General features: G+C 51.0%; 7 protein-coding genes across 7 annotated transcripts; 4 read left to right on the forward strand and 3 right to left on the reverse strand.

Annotated features, from left to right (window-relative positions):
• Positions 1–134: 134 nt before the first annotated feature.
• ANOM_004199 (aegerolysin family protein) lies at positions 135–606 on the reverse strand (the record flags this gene model as incomplete). Its single annotated transcript, XM_015549456.1, has 2 exons — positions 135–462; positions 515–606. 2 exons carry the CDS (start codon positions 604–606, stop codon positions 135–137), a joined length of 420 nt encoding a protein of 139 aa, XP_015407871.1.
• A 717-nt stretch (positions 607–1323) lies between these two features.
• On the forward strand, positions 1324–1992 carry ANOM_004200 (pyridoxine/pyridoxamine 5'-phosphate oxidase; the record flags this gene model as incomplete). Its single annotated transcript, XM_015549457.1, has 1 exon — positions 1324–1992. One exon carries the CDS (start codon positions 1324–1326, stop codon positions 1990–1992), a length of 669 nt encoding a protein of 222 aa, XP_015407862.1.
• A 773-nt stretch (positions 1993–2765) lies between these two features.
• Positions 2766–4732, forward strand: ANOM_004201 (putative sensory transduction histidine kinase; the record flags this gene model as incomplete). The annotated part of the gene is made up of 2 exons (XM_015549458.1): positions 2766–3686; positions 3737–4732. 2 exons carry the CDS (start codon positions 2766–2768, stop codon positions 4730–4732), a joined length of 1917 nt encoding a protein of 638 aa, XP_015407861.1.
• A 1092-nt stretch (positions 4733–5824) lies between these two features.
• On the forward strand, positions 5825–7932 carry ANOM_004202 (putative serine peptidase; the record flags this gene model as incomplete). The annotated part of the gene is made up of 10 exons (XM_015549459.1): positions 5825–6067; positions 6134–6251; positions 6307–6461; positions 6534–6656; positions 6712–6884; positions 6933–7020; positions 7081–7186; positions 7238–7397; positions 7449–7649; positions 7716–7932. 10 exons carry the CDS (start codon positions 5825–5827, stop codon positions 7930–7932), a joined length of 1584 nt encoding a protein of 527 aa, XP_015407890.1.
• Positions 7933–8405: 473 nt separating this feature from the next.
• ANOM_004203 (glycoside hydrolase family 18 protein) lies at positions 8406–10002 on the reverse strand (the record flags this gene model as incomplete). The annotated part of the gene is made up of 6 exons (XM_015549460.1): positions 8406–8507; positions 8565–9100; positions 9166–9235; positions 9290–9349; positions 9415–9789; positions 9844–10002. 6 exons carry the CDS (start codon positions 10000–10002, stop codon positions 8406–8408), a joined length of 1302 nt encoding a protein of 433 aa, XP_015407873.1.
• A 2280-nt stretch (positions 10003–12282) lies between these two features.
• On the forward strand, positions 12283–14834 carry ANOM_004204 (uncharacterized protein; the record flags this gene model as incomplete). The annotated part of the gene is made up of 2 exons (XM_015549461.1): positions 12283–13017; positions 13083–14834. The coding sequence occupies 2 exons, from the start codon at positions 12283–12285 to the stop codon at positions 14832–14834; spliced, it is 2487 nt and encodes an 828-aa protein (XP_015407858.1).
• A 440-nt stretch (positions 14835–15274) lies between these two features.
• On the reverse strand, positions 15275–16749 carry ANOM_004205 (FAD-dependent oxidoreductase; the record flags this gene model as incomplete). Its single annotated transcript, XM_015549462.1, has 3 exons — positions 15275–15691; positions 15765–16398; positions 16454–16749. 3 exons carry the CDS (start codon positions 16747–16749, stop codon positions 15275–15277), a joined length of 1347 nt encoding a protein of 448 aa, XP_015407857.1.
• Positions 16750–16933: the final 184 nt, after the last annotated feature.

Here is a 16933-nt window from a genome sequence, read left to right on the forward strand (position 1 = left end):
GCAATGAGGGTTTTTTGAACATTTTTCAGTCCTTGATTACTGACAACTAAGTATTTCCAAGTTGCTCCTTTTTCTTCCTCTTTTCTGGGGGGGATCAAATGAAAAAGCGACTGGCCTCGTCCGAGTATCGAAAATCACTCATCTTTAATGGCAACAGTGACGGTTCCCATGGTACCGGACTCTTGCCAATCTCCAATATCAACTTTATAGTTCGAGTTATGGTTGAGCATCTTGAACATATTCCGTCTTCCCGTCTGCATGGGAGCGCTCCATGCCAGCGTGCAGATGCGGGCGTCCTTCACATCGTCCATGAGATCGAATGTTCCTTGGGTTCCCGACATAGAGTCGGTTTCGCCACATGAACAGATGTCTCTGATGCCGCCATTGTGACGGATGATCATATCATCCACATCGTCGGCTGTCATGATATCGCTCTGGTCCCCTTGCCGATAGAATTGCCCGCTGAACCAATGTCAACAACAGCAGAGGCAGCACCGAAGCACTGCGTACATACCTGTCAAGGTGGGCGTTTTCGATGCGCAGATCATATTTCATGCCATCTTCGATCTGGATATCGACATACTGGCCGAAAGCGTCCGCAGGCATGTCGACTTAGTAGAGCACACAATGCTGTTCAATAGAATTAAGATAGTGAGTAATATGTTTGTTGATCACCGATACAAAGCTCTCCTGCTTCATGGCTGGTGGGTTGGGGATAGCATAAGCTATTTAAGTGAGGTGATGATGCAGCTATGACCGCGACACTTAAAGCTTCACTTCAAGAACCGTGGAACGGGCTGCGGTATCCCCACCCCCGCATGTCTGTCACAGCGGACTCCTCCTATATACTCCGGAGTAATGAACTCGAGGAAGCTGCTGCGCCATGGTGTGGAGAAAGATAATTCCGAACGAATGCCGGAAAGTCGACTGTTACCAAATGGACAGATCGGAATGATATTCCCTTGGAAGTAAAGCCACAGCATCCGAGGTTTGCCAAGACCGCCATCGTATAGACAGCTCAATCGGTGGCCAAGTAAGGCTAGTTTTGCCTGAATGAGTCAAATATTATACATAATCTCTCGCTTTATTTGTTCGACATGCCTGCAGGATATGACTCATCTGTCGACGTGCAGTCTCCGACATTTATTTATGTTGCTATCCGGGACGAGAGCTGAATTGAACACCCAGCATGTTACACCTATGAAGCGAAAGCACCCGTTCGTATCCAGTCGAGGATCCCATTAAGAAGACCCTCAATCCTGTCCGGGACTCCTCAACCAGCCCTTGACTACGAGCAAAACCAAGATATCACTCCCAAAGAATATGGCGGACCAGAACAACATCCGAACGCAACTCCGCCACCTTCCGGTCCTTGAAGGTCCATTCGCCGAAGTGAAGTTTGACCACTTTCCTGACACCCCTCACGATGCTTTCAAAAACTGGTTGGACGAGGCGATCATGGCCGGCGTCAAAGAGCCCCATGCCATGACGCTGGCCACGGTTGACGAACAAGGCTACCCAGACGCTCGAGTCCTCATCCTGAAGAATGTCGATGATCGTGGCTGGCACTTCGCCGTCAAGGCAGATAGCCCGAAAGCTCAGCAGCTGGAGACCAATGGATATGCCGCCCTGACATTCTACTGGCCCCAGGTTGGTCGGCAAATCCGATTGCGCGGAACAGCCCGGCAGCTGCCAGACGCTGAGTGCAGGGAGGACTTCGCCGAACGTCCGTTTAAATCGAGGGTGAGCGCCATGGCCTCGAAGCAAAGCCAGGTCCTCCGGGACCGCGAGGAGCTCACCCGTCGCATTGCGGAAGTAGAACGTGCCGCATCCACTGGGCAAGAGGACGGCTCTCAGAAGTGGAGAGTATATGCCGTGGCGCCGATGGCGGTGGAATTCTGGCAAGGGTCGAATGATCGCCTTCATTATAGGCTACGCTATGTGCCAGAGACAGAAAATGGTGTTTGGCAAAGGGACCAGCTATGGCCATGATATACTCTTAACTCGACGAAACAGCCAAATTCGAAAACAGAGCGACAGACTCATCCCCAGGTTTCATTATAACCAAGTACTTGACCAAGTCAGGCCCTGTAGGAGCGATTGCACAGCTGTCCGTAAATCACATTCGATTCTTGACCCTATTGCCTAGTGTTCCCAGTAATCTTCTCGGTGTCACATTGCTCTTGTTCGTCCTTTTTAAAAGATGACTAAGTATCACAAATAAATCACCGGGGGGTTAGAGATCCTTGACCATCTGCGATGAGTTCTATAGACGGGTAAGGACAGCCGCTAGAGAAAATTATATCCAGGGTAACCACGACACACGACCAGGTACAGTTTCACATCAGCCGAATGTCGGGGTGGCCAACGATACGAGTTGGGTGGGGTGACGTCACGACCTGACTGCCGATGAGGGTTTCCGATGCAAGCCCTGAAGCCATCAACCAACGCGACCCAGACAACCCTGTTGTCCTTGAACGAAGGTCCGAACGGCTTCTCGAGGGCGAAACTTAGCGGGATACAGGTATAGCCAGAGGAATTGTTACTCGCCGCCATTGCAGCTTTTTGTGTGGCGTACCGATATCTACCAACAACCTTGAAAGTCAACTACGCTGTCAATCATTTCCAGCGGAGTTAAACGCCGAAAAGAGTCCTACAGATTCGGTCAAAACGAAGTCCTACCTTGATTCCTTCCTACGGTAAAGTACGACGCGGTCGTCGAGCATCCCGGATTGGGGGCGGCATACCATTCAGGCCCTCGATTTATGGCGGCTCCGTCCCCCGGCAATCTGTCAGCTCAGCAGCTGGCAGATATCTCGCCGATCGGAACTGCTGTCCTCAATGTGCGAGATGAGATTCTATTCTCGAACCGCCGTTTCCGAGAACTGATGACCTGCCGATCGCGCAGGGCATTCGACGGTTGGTCACAATCGATTGCCCGGGGCGACTACGAGCGGGTGGCAACGGCATACGACACCGCGCTGAAGGCCAACAAAGCGCTGCGCACCGAATACCGTACGGGCGACGAGCCATGCCAATGGCGCCTCCTCATGCTAACGCCATTCAGCGAGGAAGAACTGCGCGGACTCCCCCTCGGTACCGAGGGAGGCTCCTACTGCACAATCACCGACATCACCGAAGAAAAGCGGGCGGAGATTTCACAAAAGAAAATCGCCGAGGAGGCGCAACGGCGGAAGGAACAACAGGAACGCTTTATCGATATGATCAGCCACGAGGTCCGGAATCCGCTTTCCGCCATTCTACATTGCACCGAAGACATTTTGGAAGCCGTGCAGCAGCAGGACCAACAGGACATCCGGGTCAAGGACATCGCCCAAGCGGCGGAAACGATCAGTCTTTGCGTTGCGCATCAGAAGAAGATCGTTGACGACGTGCTGACGTTCTCGAAGTTAGACGCAGAAATGTTCACCTTATTGCCGCGGCGCGTGCAGCCACGACAGCATCTGGCCATGTCGTTAAGCATGTTTCGACCAGAGCTGCGAAAGCATGACATCGACTTCGAATACAAGCTGGACCACTCCTACGCCGACTGTGAAGTGGACTGGATTATCGCTGATCTCGACCGCATGAGTCAAGTTCTCGTCAATCTTGTCTGCAATGCGATCAAGTTCACAGCCAAGGCGGGCAACGAGAAGAAGATATCAGTGTTTATGGGTGCCTCCAAGGTGCGCCCGACGTCCTACCCACCCAACGTAGTTTCTTCAGCTCCGATGAGTCGGCTCTGCGACGCAATGCGACGAACCGGCCCGAGTGGGGGGAGGGTGGCATGGCCTATATCATGGTCGCGGTGAAGGACACGGGCATTGGAATCACCGAGGAAGCACAGAAGCGGCTGTTTGAACGATTTAATCAAGCCACCCCGAGAACCGAGTCGATCTACGGTGGGTCAGGGCTTGGCCTCAACGTCAGTCGGAGGCTCTGCCATATACACGGGGGCGAAATCGGCGTGAGCTCGAAGGAGGGTCACGGAAGTACATTCGGCTTCTTCTTCACCGTTCGTCGAAGTGTCGAGAGCGCCAAGAGCAAGCCACCTCGACAAGAGCCGGGGGCCATCGCCGAGTTGTGCCGGGAAGTTCAAGCGCTCAGCCATGAGGTAACGGAAGGGACAAACGAGATCACCAATCCGGCCATTCCTACCAGTCCTGAGATCACGCATGTGAAGGAGGTCTCCCCCAGCGCGTCCAAAGACGAGGCCTGGCAACATACCGCCCGAATCGCCTACGAGGCAGGAAACACGGAGGTGATGCGTCACAGTCCCAGTCTTGCCCAGTCCACCGACCAATCTCAGTATCCCAAGCAGCAACCATCCCAATCACCACGGCCTCCACCGGACGCAACCAAAGAACGACGGGTTCTGGTGGTAGAGGACAACGTAATCAACCAGCGTATTGTGGCACGCAAGCTCGAGTCCATGGGGTTTCGAGTGACCGCGGCCAGTAATGGGCGCGAGGCTCTGGCTATGGTCCAGCAAAGTACATTCGACTGCATTCTAATGGATCAGGCGATGCCAGTGATGGACGGAAATTCAGCGACGCGAGCCGTTCGCGATCTCGAGAAACATGGGATGGCGCATGTCCCGGTTCTAGGCGTCACTGCAAATGTCCGGGCCGAGCAGCAAGCGGAGATGAAGGCAGCAGGCATGGACGACATTATTCATAAGCCATACAAGATGCGAGACCTGTGTGACAAGATTCAGCAGTTGATAGGATGAGTGTCCGTTCAAGTTCAGTCCAACCGAAATATCCTGGGGCGGTCACTTTTTCTGCCGATACCCGAAAATCAGCTTAGTGCTCGTTCCCTGAACGGGTCTAACGCGGTGGAGTCTTGGGGAGTTTTAGTCATTTTGCCATTTGGACATTCGACGGAGGGAAGAGGGAAGAGACTAATAATCATGATCTATGAAGGAAAGAGAGGAGTGGACGGGATTCTGTATGGAGCCTTACTAGAGCATTCACAAGGGCGTTCAATTCTTGTAGTAATACACACCATCGTATATCCCAACAGTCTTGTACTAGTCTGACGGCGAGGATATATATTTTTGATATCTGGGGATTGATCCAGACAGAATCTCAAGTTCACACTGATGATTCAACATAACAATTACGGAACATTAGAGATCTTTCTCATGGGAAGAACTCAATAATAATACTAGAACTGATCTAAGACGTTGTATCTTCTGCTATGCGCGACACCGACGTCTCCCGCTGAAAGCGACTGATACTGTCTCAATCTCGGTATGGCCATCAGAATGGGTTATCGCACGAAGGTCCACAACGCGTAGTCACTAAATTGATGAAAAGGTTCCTTTGGACGTTGTTTACGAATCGAAGGGGCTTTCCCTTGGAAGCATACGACTGTCCGTCAAAATGAACCTAGTGGAAGTGGACCTAAAACACGCCGGCACTTGATGCTGGCTAGCTCGCGATAAGCCGAATCTCATGCTGAGAGCTCCAATTAATTCGCTTAGATTAATTACCTGCCTCTGCTAGTCTTAGCCGGGTCCCCGCTACTGCAAGTCCGCTCAACACTATCACAGTTGAGATTATGTGCCTGCTGCATGGCTGGCGCTGGTCCGACGCTCTCCGACGGAGATTTGAAAGTTCGCGCATACTACCAGAATCTGAATGATACGATGGCTGGTCCTTGTATACGGTGGCACCGGAAAGCTATGGATGCTTTTTAATTTCCTTCCCCCCAGGCTCGTGCCATTGCATGTAGCCACGCTCAATGTCTCGTTGCACTGAGGGTGTAACCGTATCCCTTCTCCTGAATCAGTCCCACTGTGACCAGAGGGCTCGACACAATGCGTTTCGTCTCACCTCTCGGCGTTGTCACGCTCTTTGCCTCGTGGCCCTCGCTCAGCCGCGCGATTCATCCGCCCAGGCCGGTTCCTCCGCCGGTCTCTCGACCAGTCTCGACGCGATCCTCGGTAGTTGAAGGAGAGGCAACCTTCAACCAACTCTTAGATCATCATGACTCCTCAAAGGGGACCTTCTCGCAGCGTTACTGGTGGAGTACGGAGTACTGGGGTGGCCCCGGCTCACCGGTATGGTTTTTGCCTTGCAGCGATACCTCGCGTGGAAGCACCATGGTCACTAACCGGACACCGTAGGTAGTATTATTCACCCCTGGCGAATCCTCCGCCGATGGATATCAGGGCTACCTCACCAATACCACATTGACTGGTCTGTATGCGCAGGAAATTCAGGGCGCTGTGATTCTGATTGAGCGTGAGCGGGCCATTTCCCTAGGGCAGAGTAGAACATTGGTCTAAAGATGATCTAGACCGTTACTGGGGTGACTCCTCGCCTTATGAGGAACTCACAGCCGAGACGCTGCAGTATCTTACGCTGGAGCAGTCCATTCTGGACTTAACCTATTTCGCCGAAACCGTTCAGTTGAAATTTGACACATCCAATAGCAGCAATGCGCCGAGAGCTGTAAGATAGAGTCCTCATCCAGACGATATCACCAAACAAGAAGAGCCATATTTCTGATATATGAATTACTAGCCATGGGTGCTGGTTGGTGGGTCATACAGTGGTGCTTTGGCAGCCTGGACCGCTGCCGTCGCCCCGGAGACGTTCTGGGCCTATCATGCCACAAGCGCTCCTGTTGAAGCTATTGACGATTTCGTGAGTGCCACAAGCTCACCATAGGTGTTGGTTTGATGGCTCACAGATGTTGTAGTGGCAATATTTCGATCCTATCCGTCATGGCATGGCGCCGAACTGTAGCAGAGATGTCTCGTTGGTTGCCAATCATATTGATAGTGTTGGGAAGAATGGATCCGCCGCAGCACAATCGGCTCTAAAAGAGCTCTTCGGTCTGGGAGCCCTCGAGCACTATGATGATTTTGCCGCGTAAGTGCAAGGAGTCCGCAACGTCGGAGGCAGACCTAACGTCTACAGTGCCCTTCCGATAGGGCCCTACCTCTGGCAGGACAACACCTTCGTGACTGGATACTCTGGGTTCTTTGCTTTTTGCGACGCTATTGAGGTATGGTTCTACCACATCTGTGGTTTTCTTTGATACATGGGGCTGACTCATTTGGTGCAGAATGTCAAAGCCGGCGCAGCCGTTGTTCCAGGGCCAGAAGGCGTTGGCTTGCAGAAAGCTCTTACAGGGTATGCGAATTGGTTCAAATCGACTATTCTTCCCGGCTGTAGGTACCCTGAATTGAGCTTTACATCGATGAATCTGACTGTGTCTCCAGATTGCGCCAACTACGGATACTGGAAGGATAACCGGACTGTGGCCTGCTTCGACACGCACAATCCATCTAGCGCCATCTTTACGGATACCTCTGTCAATAATGCGGTCGATCGACAGTGGCAATGGTTTCTCTGCAATGAACCTTTCTTCTGGTGGCAAGAGTAAGTTTCACTCCCCTGTATATCAAGCATAATCTAAAATTTAGTTGCAAGCGGTGCCCCGGACGGTGTCCCAACAATTGTTCCCCGGACGGTGAATGCAGCGTACTGGCAGCGCCAGTGCTCACTATACTTCCCCGAGGTGAATGGTTACACGTATGGCAGTGCAAAAGGAAAGACTGCTGCGACTGTCAATGGTTGGACAGGAGGGTGGTCTGAAAACAGGAACACCAGTCGTTTGCTCTGGGTGAATGGGTAAGGATAGCCTGAACTTGCGACCCAACGAGGGATCGAAAAAACACTTTATTAACATGTTCCCAGGCAATATGATCCTTGGCGCGATTCGGGTGTTTCATCGACTCATCGCCCTGGTGGCCCACTAACGAGCACACCTGATGAGCCAGTGCAGGTCATTCCTGGTGGATTTCACTGCTCGGACCTCTATCTCAAGGATTACTATGCAAACGCAGGGGTGAAGCAAGTGGTTGACAATGCAGTAGCTCAGATCAAGTCATGGGTTACTGAATACTACAAATAGAGAGGTGGTATAGACGATTCCTGATATAACATGCTGTTTGTCATTTCAAAGGCGCGTGTGTATACATACATAGCAGGATGGTTTCGAATTATCAGCAAACACCGTGAAAGAGGACGTATTTCTATCATAGGGCCTACTAGGCTTAAGACACCCAGCTGGCATACTCATCTCTTAGCCACTGTCGATATTACGATGATGTGTAGCGGATGGATGATGCAAGTAGATCACACTCCAAGGGCAGTCTGAGTAGAATACTCATATCCTCGCAGATGAAATCGGTCAGACGAGTATACTAGAACCAATACAAGACATAAGCGATAATCAATTTAATCACAACCATACACAGTAAACTTCAGTCACCAGGAAGGATAGATAAACAATAACATTGCCAGATCACAAACACAAAATTTGAGTTAAATCAAAAATCGGACCACAGTTCAAGGCACATCATACGTATCCCGAGATTGCCCAGACTATTTCATTCCGTTCTTCAAGTTGTCATACTGCGAGGCTGGGTAATCCAATTGATTCTCAACCTTCTCAAAGGCCCCTGTGCCTCCGAGTGCATTGACTGCCTGCTCATACAGTCAGACAACTTCGACATAGCCCATATCAAGGAAGGAGAAACTTACCGTACTAATCAGACTGTCGCTGCCTCCTTTGTCAGAGCTGGTTTCCCACCACATAGAGCCACCGAGACCCAGTTTCTTGATATACCCAGCCTTCAACTGAACGATCTTAGGGGTGTCATAACTGATCAACCGTTTCTGCTGGCTGTCGTAGCTGTAACTGGCAAGGATATTATCCATCTCATGCACCTCAGATCCCGGCTTTGGTAAGGCTTTGTAGTCCCACACCCCTTTCTCCCAGGTACCCTCGCCATCTGCCGTGAATGGCTTACCTAGACCATCTGTACTAGCGAATGACCGGCCATACAGAGGCATGCCGAGAACAATCTTGTTCGCTGCTACACCTCCTTTTAGATACAGATCAAGTGCCGCTTGGGTGCTGAACGGAGTGCTATCCAGATTTGAATTATCAGGGTATGCGTTGGCTTGGTGCCCAGTCAAGTTGGAAAAGCTTCCGGCATAGTCATAAGCCATCAGATTCCAGAAATCCAGCTGGGCGTCCATATCCTTAATGTGCAGTTTATTGATTTTATCCGGGCCTGGCAGAGATAGTTATGTTAGATAGAACGCTGAGGTGCACAGAGGGGCCTGATGATTAGCTTACCTGCTGATGTTGCGATTGTGAGGAGGAAATGCTTGCCATTTGCACTCTTTCGACTGTAGTCGTCTAGTGTCTAGCTCGGCATTAGTTTAGAACTCCATGAGGCACAGCTGGGAAGGAGACGAACAGTTCTGATCTGCTTCAAAAGGAGAACATAGTCGTTGGCTTCTTGATCGTTCTCCGGGTACTAAAACAATCGCAACGATATCAGTGATCGTACGCAATATTGGAGGGCTGGTGGGACAAGCGGACCTCCCAATCAACATCAATTCCATCAAAGCCCAAGTCGGACAGCAACTTGACGGACGAGTCGGCAAACAACTTTCGTCCAGCGTCTGTGCTCGCGGCCTTTGCGAAGTTCGGGGAGTAGGTCCACCCGCCGATGGAGAGGATGACCTTCAGGTTGCGGTTTTTCTTCTTCAAGAGATACATCTGTTTGATGCAACCGTAGACATTGTTGCCAGGGTCAGACCATGAGTCACCCGGATAGTGTTTCTCGAAATCAGCGTAGCTATCAGTCATGTAGACTTCCCCGGTCTCAGGGCGCACATTGGCAAAGGCATAATTGATATGGGTGAGTTGGTCGATCACGATATCTTGGGGTTGATGATTGCGGCCGTAGATAGCCTACGGTGCCTTGTCAATCTCATTCCACATTGGGATTAGAGAGATGATACTCACCCAGTTGACGAAGTATGCAACAGATCGATAGCCTGACGCTGCAGGGGCGCCCTGTACCTCATCCCGTCCATCAAGCTTCGAGACGGCCACGCCATGGGCTACCCACGCCCAACCGAGCACAACCGTGAGGCTGAAAAAGATCCTGGTTGAGAAACGCATTGTTCGTCTGTGTGGCTGAGACACTGAGAGAAGGTTGTGAGATGTTTCAACTTCGTGAGATGGGTTGCGATGGTTTTATAGACAAAGGTAGCCACCAAGGAAGTGAATCAACTCTGTATGTAAGTTGTCCTCATGGCTGGGCCTATACAGGCGGTCGCCACAGACTGCAGGTGGTGGTCACATCGTGAATGAAAGCGTTTGGGGTTTTGCCGCATTGTCCGAGAAAGTAGGATTGTAGTGTTTCATCCTCATATAGAGAGGCAGAGTTTCTTTATTACACAAGTCTCGGGTTGCATACAGTCGAAACATCATTGTAGTGATCATCCCTTGAGGTTTCTTTGCATACAACGGATGTGGTTATCATTCGGATCCACAACTTAGTATACTTGATTGATCCCAATCGGTGATTGTAGGATCAACCCCAAGCATATGGGAGATGACCGTAACGGGGGAGCCACATCTACTAGTGGGCAAGCCCTGTGCAACGTATGGAATTTACAGTCACCCAATGCCTCCGTTAACGATGGTCATCCTAGCGGCGAGATAACGCATGCGCCGCATGTGCATACAGACACGGATCATGATTGTGAACTGGCACATGGCAATACAATTTCATTTTGTTTCAAGTTTTGAAAGTAGAAGACCGCTACCTCCATGCATAGAACCAATGTAACGGCGCTGGCTAGTGTTGGCCGCGATCCGCGACAGGCCAAGGAGTTCCTTGGCTGGTATCACAACATGTCAGAAGGACAAAGATAACCCTATTCAAAGTTGTACGATGGCCATCGTGGTCACTACAGACAAAGGCACGTGTCCACCTTCACTAGAATGCTAAATCGAAGGCATCAACTGAAGTTGATCAGTTTCCCACAGAGATTTCCCGTGTCTATGGTGTCATTCACTTAGGACGTAGAGGATGATTAGATGGGCTTTAGGCGCATTCCAGTACTTGGCGCACATTTAGTAGCACTGAGTGGAGATCATATCGAATGCGACATGAAGGAAGATGCTCACACATTCCCCTTACTGCCGATCCCGTATCGCCCAATGAAGCCTAAAGCCTATTGACAGATTGTCCAAGATCCAGGCGACGTAACCTTGACTGCGCACTTATCCAGTCACCGGGATTAGCATCATTGTCAGGAGACTTGGACATATCGCACATCTTGTCCGCGGCCTCCACCTTCCGCCCACGCTAAGCTTTCTGATTAAAGTTGACACTTGCAATAGATACGCTCTCTGTTGCGACCGAAGAAAGTCGGCTCAGTCCTGTAGCGCGCGAATACCACCCAAGACCACAGTACAACTAGCTACTACATAGGCTTTGGCTGGGGATTGCAGACGACTGTATCAGTTGACATGAAGGTGACAGCATCTGCCAGTGTCACGCTGTCTGAAGGGGCTTGCAGATCCTCATCTGCAGGGGTCACTGGCTCTAGAAATTCCCCTCCAATCATTATCGTGCGGCCGAGGCAGGAACGCATCATTTGAATCACGGCCGAGGTTACATCTTGTAATCTAAATAGCGCCGCGCCTATGCCTGACTGGGACTACCGTATAGCCTGCCGACCGTTTCCTTCCACGGCGGTATGATGTGACCTAACTGTTCCGAGTTCAACATACTAGTGGATGGACGTGTAGAGGCGCAGGGATAACACCAGGTCGGAACGGACGATATCCAGAGCGACGAGAGTGGGAAAGACTGTTCCTACAGAGGATATATACGTGAGTAATTCTTGCAGACTAAACCGAAACATGAAGAAGAATTATAATTCAGCATTCTCGCATAGCTAATAACGCCGGTTTTTGCACTGTTCCGACGACTGACTGGTGGGGCCGATTCGGAGATCCCGAGGATAGACATAGGAGTTAGGGTCTGGAAAGAGCTGGTGACCAGCTCGCATTTCTCATAGACGGCAGCACGTAGGGGGTTCTACTTGCTGGAATCTTTAAACAGCGGGGCAGATCTCTCTCGGGACAACTCACAGTGCCGTATGAAGATGCCTCATGTCTTCAGCCGAAGTTCTCCCGGGACTCCCTCTCGGCCTTCCCCAGACAGAATCATAACCCCACAGGCATCCCCGCAAAACAAGTCCAAGGGAATAAAATGATAGAAGACAATCCCCATGTATGAGACCCACTTTATGGGCAAGCGTCGGTGGTAATTATACCGACAGGCCTGGTGGAATCCAACTTAAGTGACAATTGTCATCCGCCCCATGTGGGTAGCTATGCGGGCTGTCGAAGAAAACGAATGACTGAACGAAGCTGTATGCGACGATGGTCCTCAAGCAAAGTATATTCTGCGCAATCAGTGCCGGATTATTGGTTAGTCCTGTATTCTGCGAGAATACGTTTACCCCTGTGGGCGTGGCTGTTGGCGATCAACCTGAGCTCGTCACCAACCATTTTACTGCATTTGTTCTCGATCCACAGTCTCCTTTCGCAACTGTAGACTATGGTGCAGAGCGCGCGGGTTATCCATTCCTCGTCGTTTCGTCTCTCACGCAGCCCGTCCAAGTCGAAGTGAAGTATAGTGAAGAATTCAACGGGCTAGATCACCCTTTCAGTGACGGCCCCTACTCATTCGCCAATCAGCTGGGGAACTCCTTCCGTGTCGAGACGTTCAATATCACCAAGACTGGGAGGGTCACATCTTCCTTAATCCAAGGTGGGCAAAGATGGCAGTCCATTCGCTTGTTGACCGGTGGGACTGTCACACTATCTCAGGTTGGCTTCGACGCGACAATCGACACAGTGGAACCAGAGAATCTCCCTGGACAGTTCAACTGCGATGATGAAGCCTTGAATGAGATTTGGAAGCTAGGAGCGAGGGCTGCTACAGCCGCCTGCGTTGATAAAAAGTCTCAGAAGGCAATCTGGGAAGTCGACCCGGTGAACGGCGTATATGCGCGCAGTGTGCGCCCATCCCTGTCAGTCAACGGAACAGCATTTGCCAATTACACCCTGGAATTTGAGACCATGATCCAGAAAGGAGGCAGCTGGTGGTCTGTTGTAAGTGACTATGCGAGGTACCCCGGGATAATGATCTAATGCGACTGATCCGTTTACCTACACAGGCATCACCCATGGCTGGTAGCGCGTACTCCATGTTGCTAACCGGCGAGCTTCCGGAAGCCAGTCGACTAGCGAATGTGAACACAACACTAACACCACCCAACACCATTTCGCTTGCCTACGGGGTTGACTTCGTCAATCAGACCACCCTCACAACATGGGTGCTAGATGTGTTCGAGGTGCCGTTCGCAGTACGCGAAAACACCTGGTACAGAGTATCCGTCGTACTGTCTCCCAGTGGCTATCTTTCGGCCGCGTTGAACAATACGCAAATCTTCAACATCTCACAGGCCGCATATCCGCTGGCAACCGGGGAGTTCTCAGGGTCCTTTGGGTTTGGTGCATACCAAGACCATGCGGCGTACTTCAGAGACGTGAACGTCTATGACACTGGGAATGGGTCCACCTTGTACACAAATCCACTGACGACTGAGAATGTTCTCGCGGAGTATGGCACCCAAGAAAATCAAGAGAGTCTCTGCTTGGACGGCCCAAAGCGCGACCGGCTTGTATGGCTAGGCGACTTCATCCATACAGCGCGAATTCTCGGTGTCAGCACATCAAGAATCGATCACGCTCGAGGGACATTGCAGTACCTGTTAGATTCGCAGATTGGGGATGGCGAGTTGGCTATCTCTCCCAGCATAGGGTACAATATGAAAGCCTCGCCGGATGTGTTCGCACCAACTGGCTCCTACTATCTGTCAGACTACCAGCTCTTGGGGTTGATTTCCTTTCATGACTTTGTACAGTGGAGTGGTGACCTCTCTTGGGCAAACCGCACATGGCCGAAGTGGAAAAAACAGATCGACTGGATAATTGGGAAGGTCAACAATACCACCGGTCTTATCTCTTTCAACGCTGGCGCCTTTATAGGCCCTCAAGATGGTGGATCTGCTGTCGCTTGTGCCGGTGTGCAAGCGCTGACTGGCGCCGCCGAAGTGGCCACTGCGTTGGGAGACACCAAGTCGGCTACTCGCTACCAGCAGGTCGCAGAGTCCATCGCGAATGCCGTCAACAGGCGTCTCTGGAACGGTCAGCTGGGAGCATACAGCTCCTCCCTGGACGATATTGGAAACTTCTCCGTCAGCGGTACAGCATTCTGCATCAGCTCCGGGGTGGCGTCTTCTAACCAGACTGCACGCTCCTTGGCTACCCTATCACGGCTGCGCCTGGGGCCTGGCTACAAAGACTCTTCTGATGTGTCTAATTCAGATCCCACGGTCAATATCTCCCCGAATACTAATGGCTTCCTGCTTCCGGCTCTGTTTCAGGCCAATGCTACAAGCATGGGTCTTGAGTTAATCAAGAAGCTCTGGGGCGTGATGCTTCCGCTCGATGAATCACAGAATCGGACTGCGGTGGGAACAAGCTGGGAATACGTCAACTCTCAAACACAGCAACCGGGACTTGGCCTGTTCACCAGTCTCAGCCACCCTTGGGGTGGGGCGCCCACATATGTCTTGACCGAGTGGGCAGCAGGATTGCGCCCTGCCCCGGGGCCCGACGGGTTTGGATACCGCAAGTGGATCATTGCACCTGAAACAGGCTTCCAGATAGGTTTGAAGAGGGCCCAGGCCAAGGTTGTTACTGCCTTTGACGGGTCACTAAGCGTTGAGTGGCATGTGCGGGATGGTAAGCTTTATGCGAACATCATGGCGCCCACCTCTACTGAGGGACAATTTGTCTTCCGGGGGAAGACTATCCAGCTCTCTGGTAAGGCTTCCTATAATTTCTCCGTGGGTATTCACTAGGTAGTAGTATGCCCACTAGGGTGACCTTGTTTTATCAATGAGAGCATCAGATATGTTTATTTTCCGATCTACCGACCATAGAATCTTCTATGCATGAATCATCGTCGCCAGCCGGACAGGCAGAAGCCATACAATGGATGTAGATATTTGCATCTTCTGACTGCGGTCGTGAATCCTCTTGTTTTATTGTTAAAGATTGTCTCCTTTCTTTCCCTCTAGACATAGCTGGGCCTTGCCGCAGCTGTAACTTGTAAGCTGGATTCTAACTGCGCACTCAGGGAGTCGGGGGTAGAGCACGGCATATAATTGATATGCAGGTCTCAGGATGAGAAATGAGATTTGCATCTGACGGGCTGGAACGTACAGGAGTTGACTCTCTTCCTTCTATCGAGCTACTTTGATAAGAACACGCTATCTGTATCCAACGAATTATATGCACTCTATATCTTCGCCACTCCTTTGGTAGACCCTTCATCTTTCTGCATCTCATCATGGAATGCCAGTGTTCTAGGTCTAGCAGGAACTTCAAGCATTTTCAACGAGACCCCGGGGAGGAAGGTCGTGTCCCATCGCTGTAGCACTATTCCTGGTAATAACTTAGGGAACTTGTTCAAAATAGTATCTCTTAATTCCGGAGTCTCCATCGCGTCCATCTGTTGCCGACTGTGGGCTGTATGCATAATTTGGGACAATCTCGGGGCGCGGATATCTTGGACCTGCTGAAATATGCTGTGAAGTTCCGTAGTCGATGGCGCACCCAAAGAAGACGGCTGCGATAAAATCTCCATGAGGTTGTTTGTCAACGCCGCTGCGCTCTCAACGGCTTGGCTTCCTCCTTGGCCGACGCTAGGAAGCATCTGTCACCAAGAGTACTCGTCAGTTACATCACCATTTGCAGTGTATCTTAAGGGCAATGTCTTGCGATCTTACTTTATGTACGGCATCTCCAATCAGCATGACTCTGTTCAGGTGCCAATTTCTGTCCACGCATTCACGCATAGGGGTGTATATAGTCGATGTTCTGTTATTATAGAGATCAGAAAATCGCACGTCTGGCATAATGTGGTCATTCCAGTGTTTTTGCGCCAGGGCGTCTTGTTCTTCGTTGCTTAATTGAGGGATCTCTTCGCCGTGGAATGTCTGCCCCATGTGGGCCATAAGAAACCAGTACGTCCGGTTATCAGGTCCACTCCCGATGATGTGTGAGGACTGTTCGTTTACTACAAAGTCGAGACAGCCTGAGGGGATTCCAGGAACCCCAGTGGACACGCCGAAGATGCAGGAATAGGTTGCAGGGGCCTCGTCACCATAGTCGTCCTGCTGCCCGAGGGTTCCTGCTAAGCGAACCATTTCCTGTCTGATACGAGAGTGCGTCCCATCAGCTCCGACAAGAATGTCACCGCTGTATTTTGATCCATCTGTCATGATGACCTCGACACAGTTCTCGGTGTGTTGAACCGTTGCGACACGCTTCTGAGTCAACACCTTTGATCTGTCTGAGATACGACTGTAAAGGACCTCGAGCAGTGCCTTGCGATCCATCCACAGATAGGGATAGCCATATCTATCTTGGTATATAAGCGAAAGTGCAAAGCCTGATCGCACGATACGAGGCATACCTTTCACTTATAGTTGATCCGTCCACCGACCCTAGCGCCTTGCCCTCTAGATCTCGCCAGGTTACACTCGTAACGGGATTCCTGGTATGGCTGAGTAAATCCTCATAGCATCCCAGCTGATCAAGGACTCGGAGACCGTTGGGCATCATGCAGATACCAGCCCCAACCTCTGTCACAATATTCGGGTATGCCTCCAGTAATAAATAGTCAACCGCATTCTTTTCCAGCATAAGCGCAAGGGAGAGGCCAGCGATCCCACCCCCCACGATTAGGACCTTGCAGGGACGGAGAGGCATTGGAGATACTCTTTTGACGAACAGATGCCAGAGGGGTTTCAACTAAGATAGCCAGAAATTGGACGCCGGTGTGCAATCCGTTCAGTCGAGGTCTTCGACTTTGCAATCGAGGAATCCATGGTGTTAAATAGTTTGGTGGTGGTTAAAATCCTTTGGTGGGTGGCCTAAACAACAGAGCTAAGGT

This window comes from Aspergillus nomiae, assembly GCF_001204775.2.
Source record: "Aspergillus nomiae NRRL 13137 chromosome Unknown contig00097, whole genome shotgun sequence".
Classification (NCBI taxonomy): Eukaryota; Fungi; Ascomycota; class Eurotiomycetes; order Eurotiales; family Aspergillaceae; genus Aspergillus; species Aspergillus nomiae.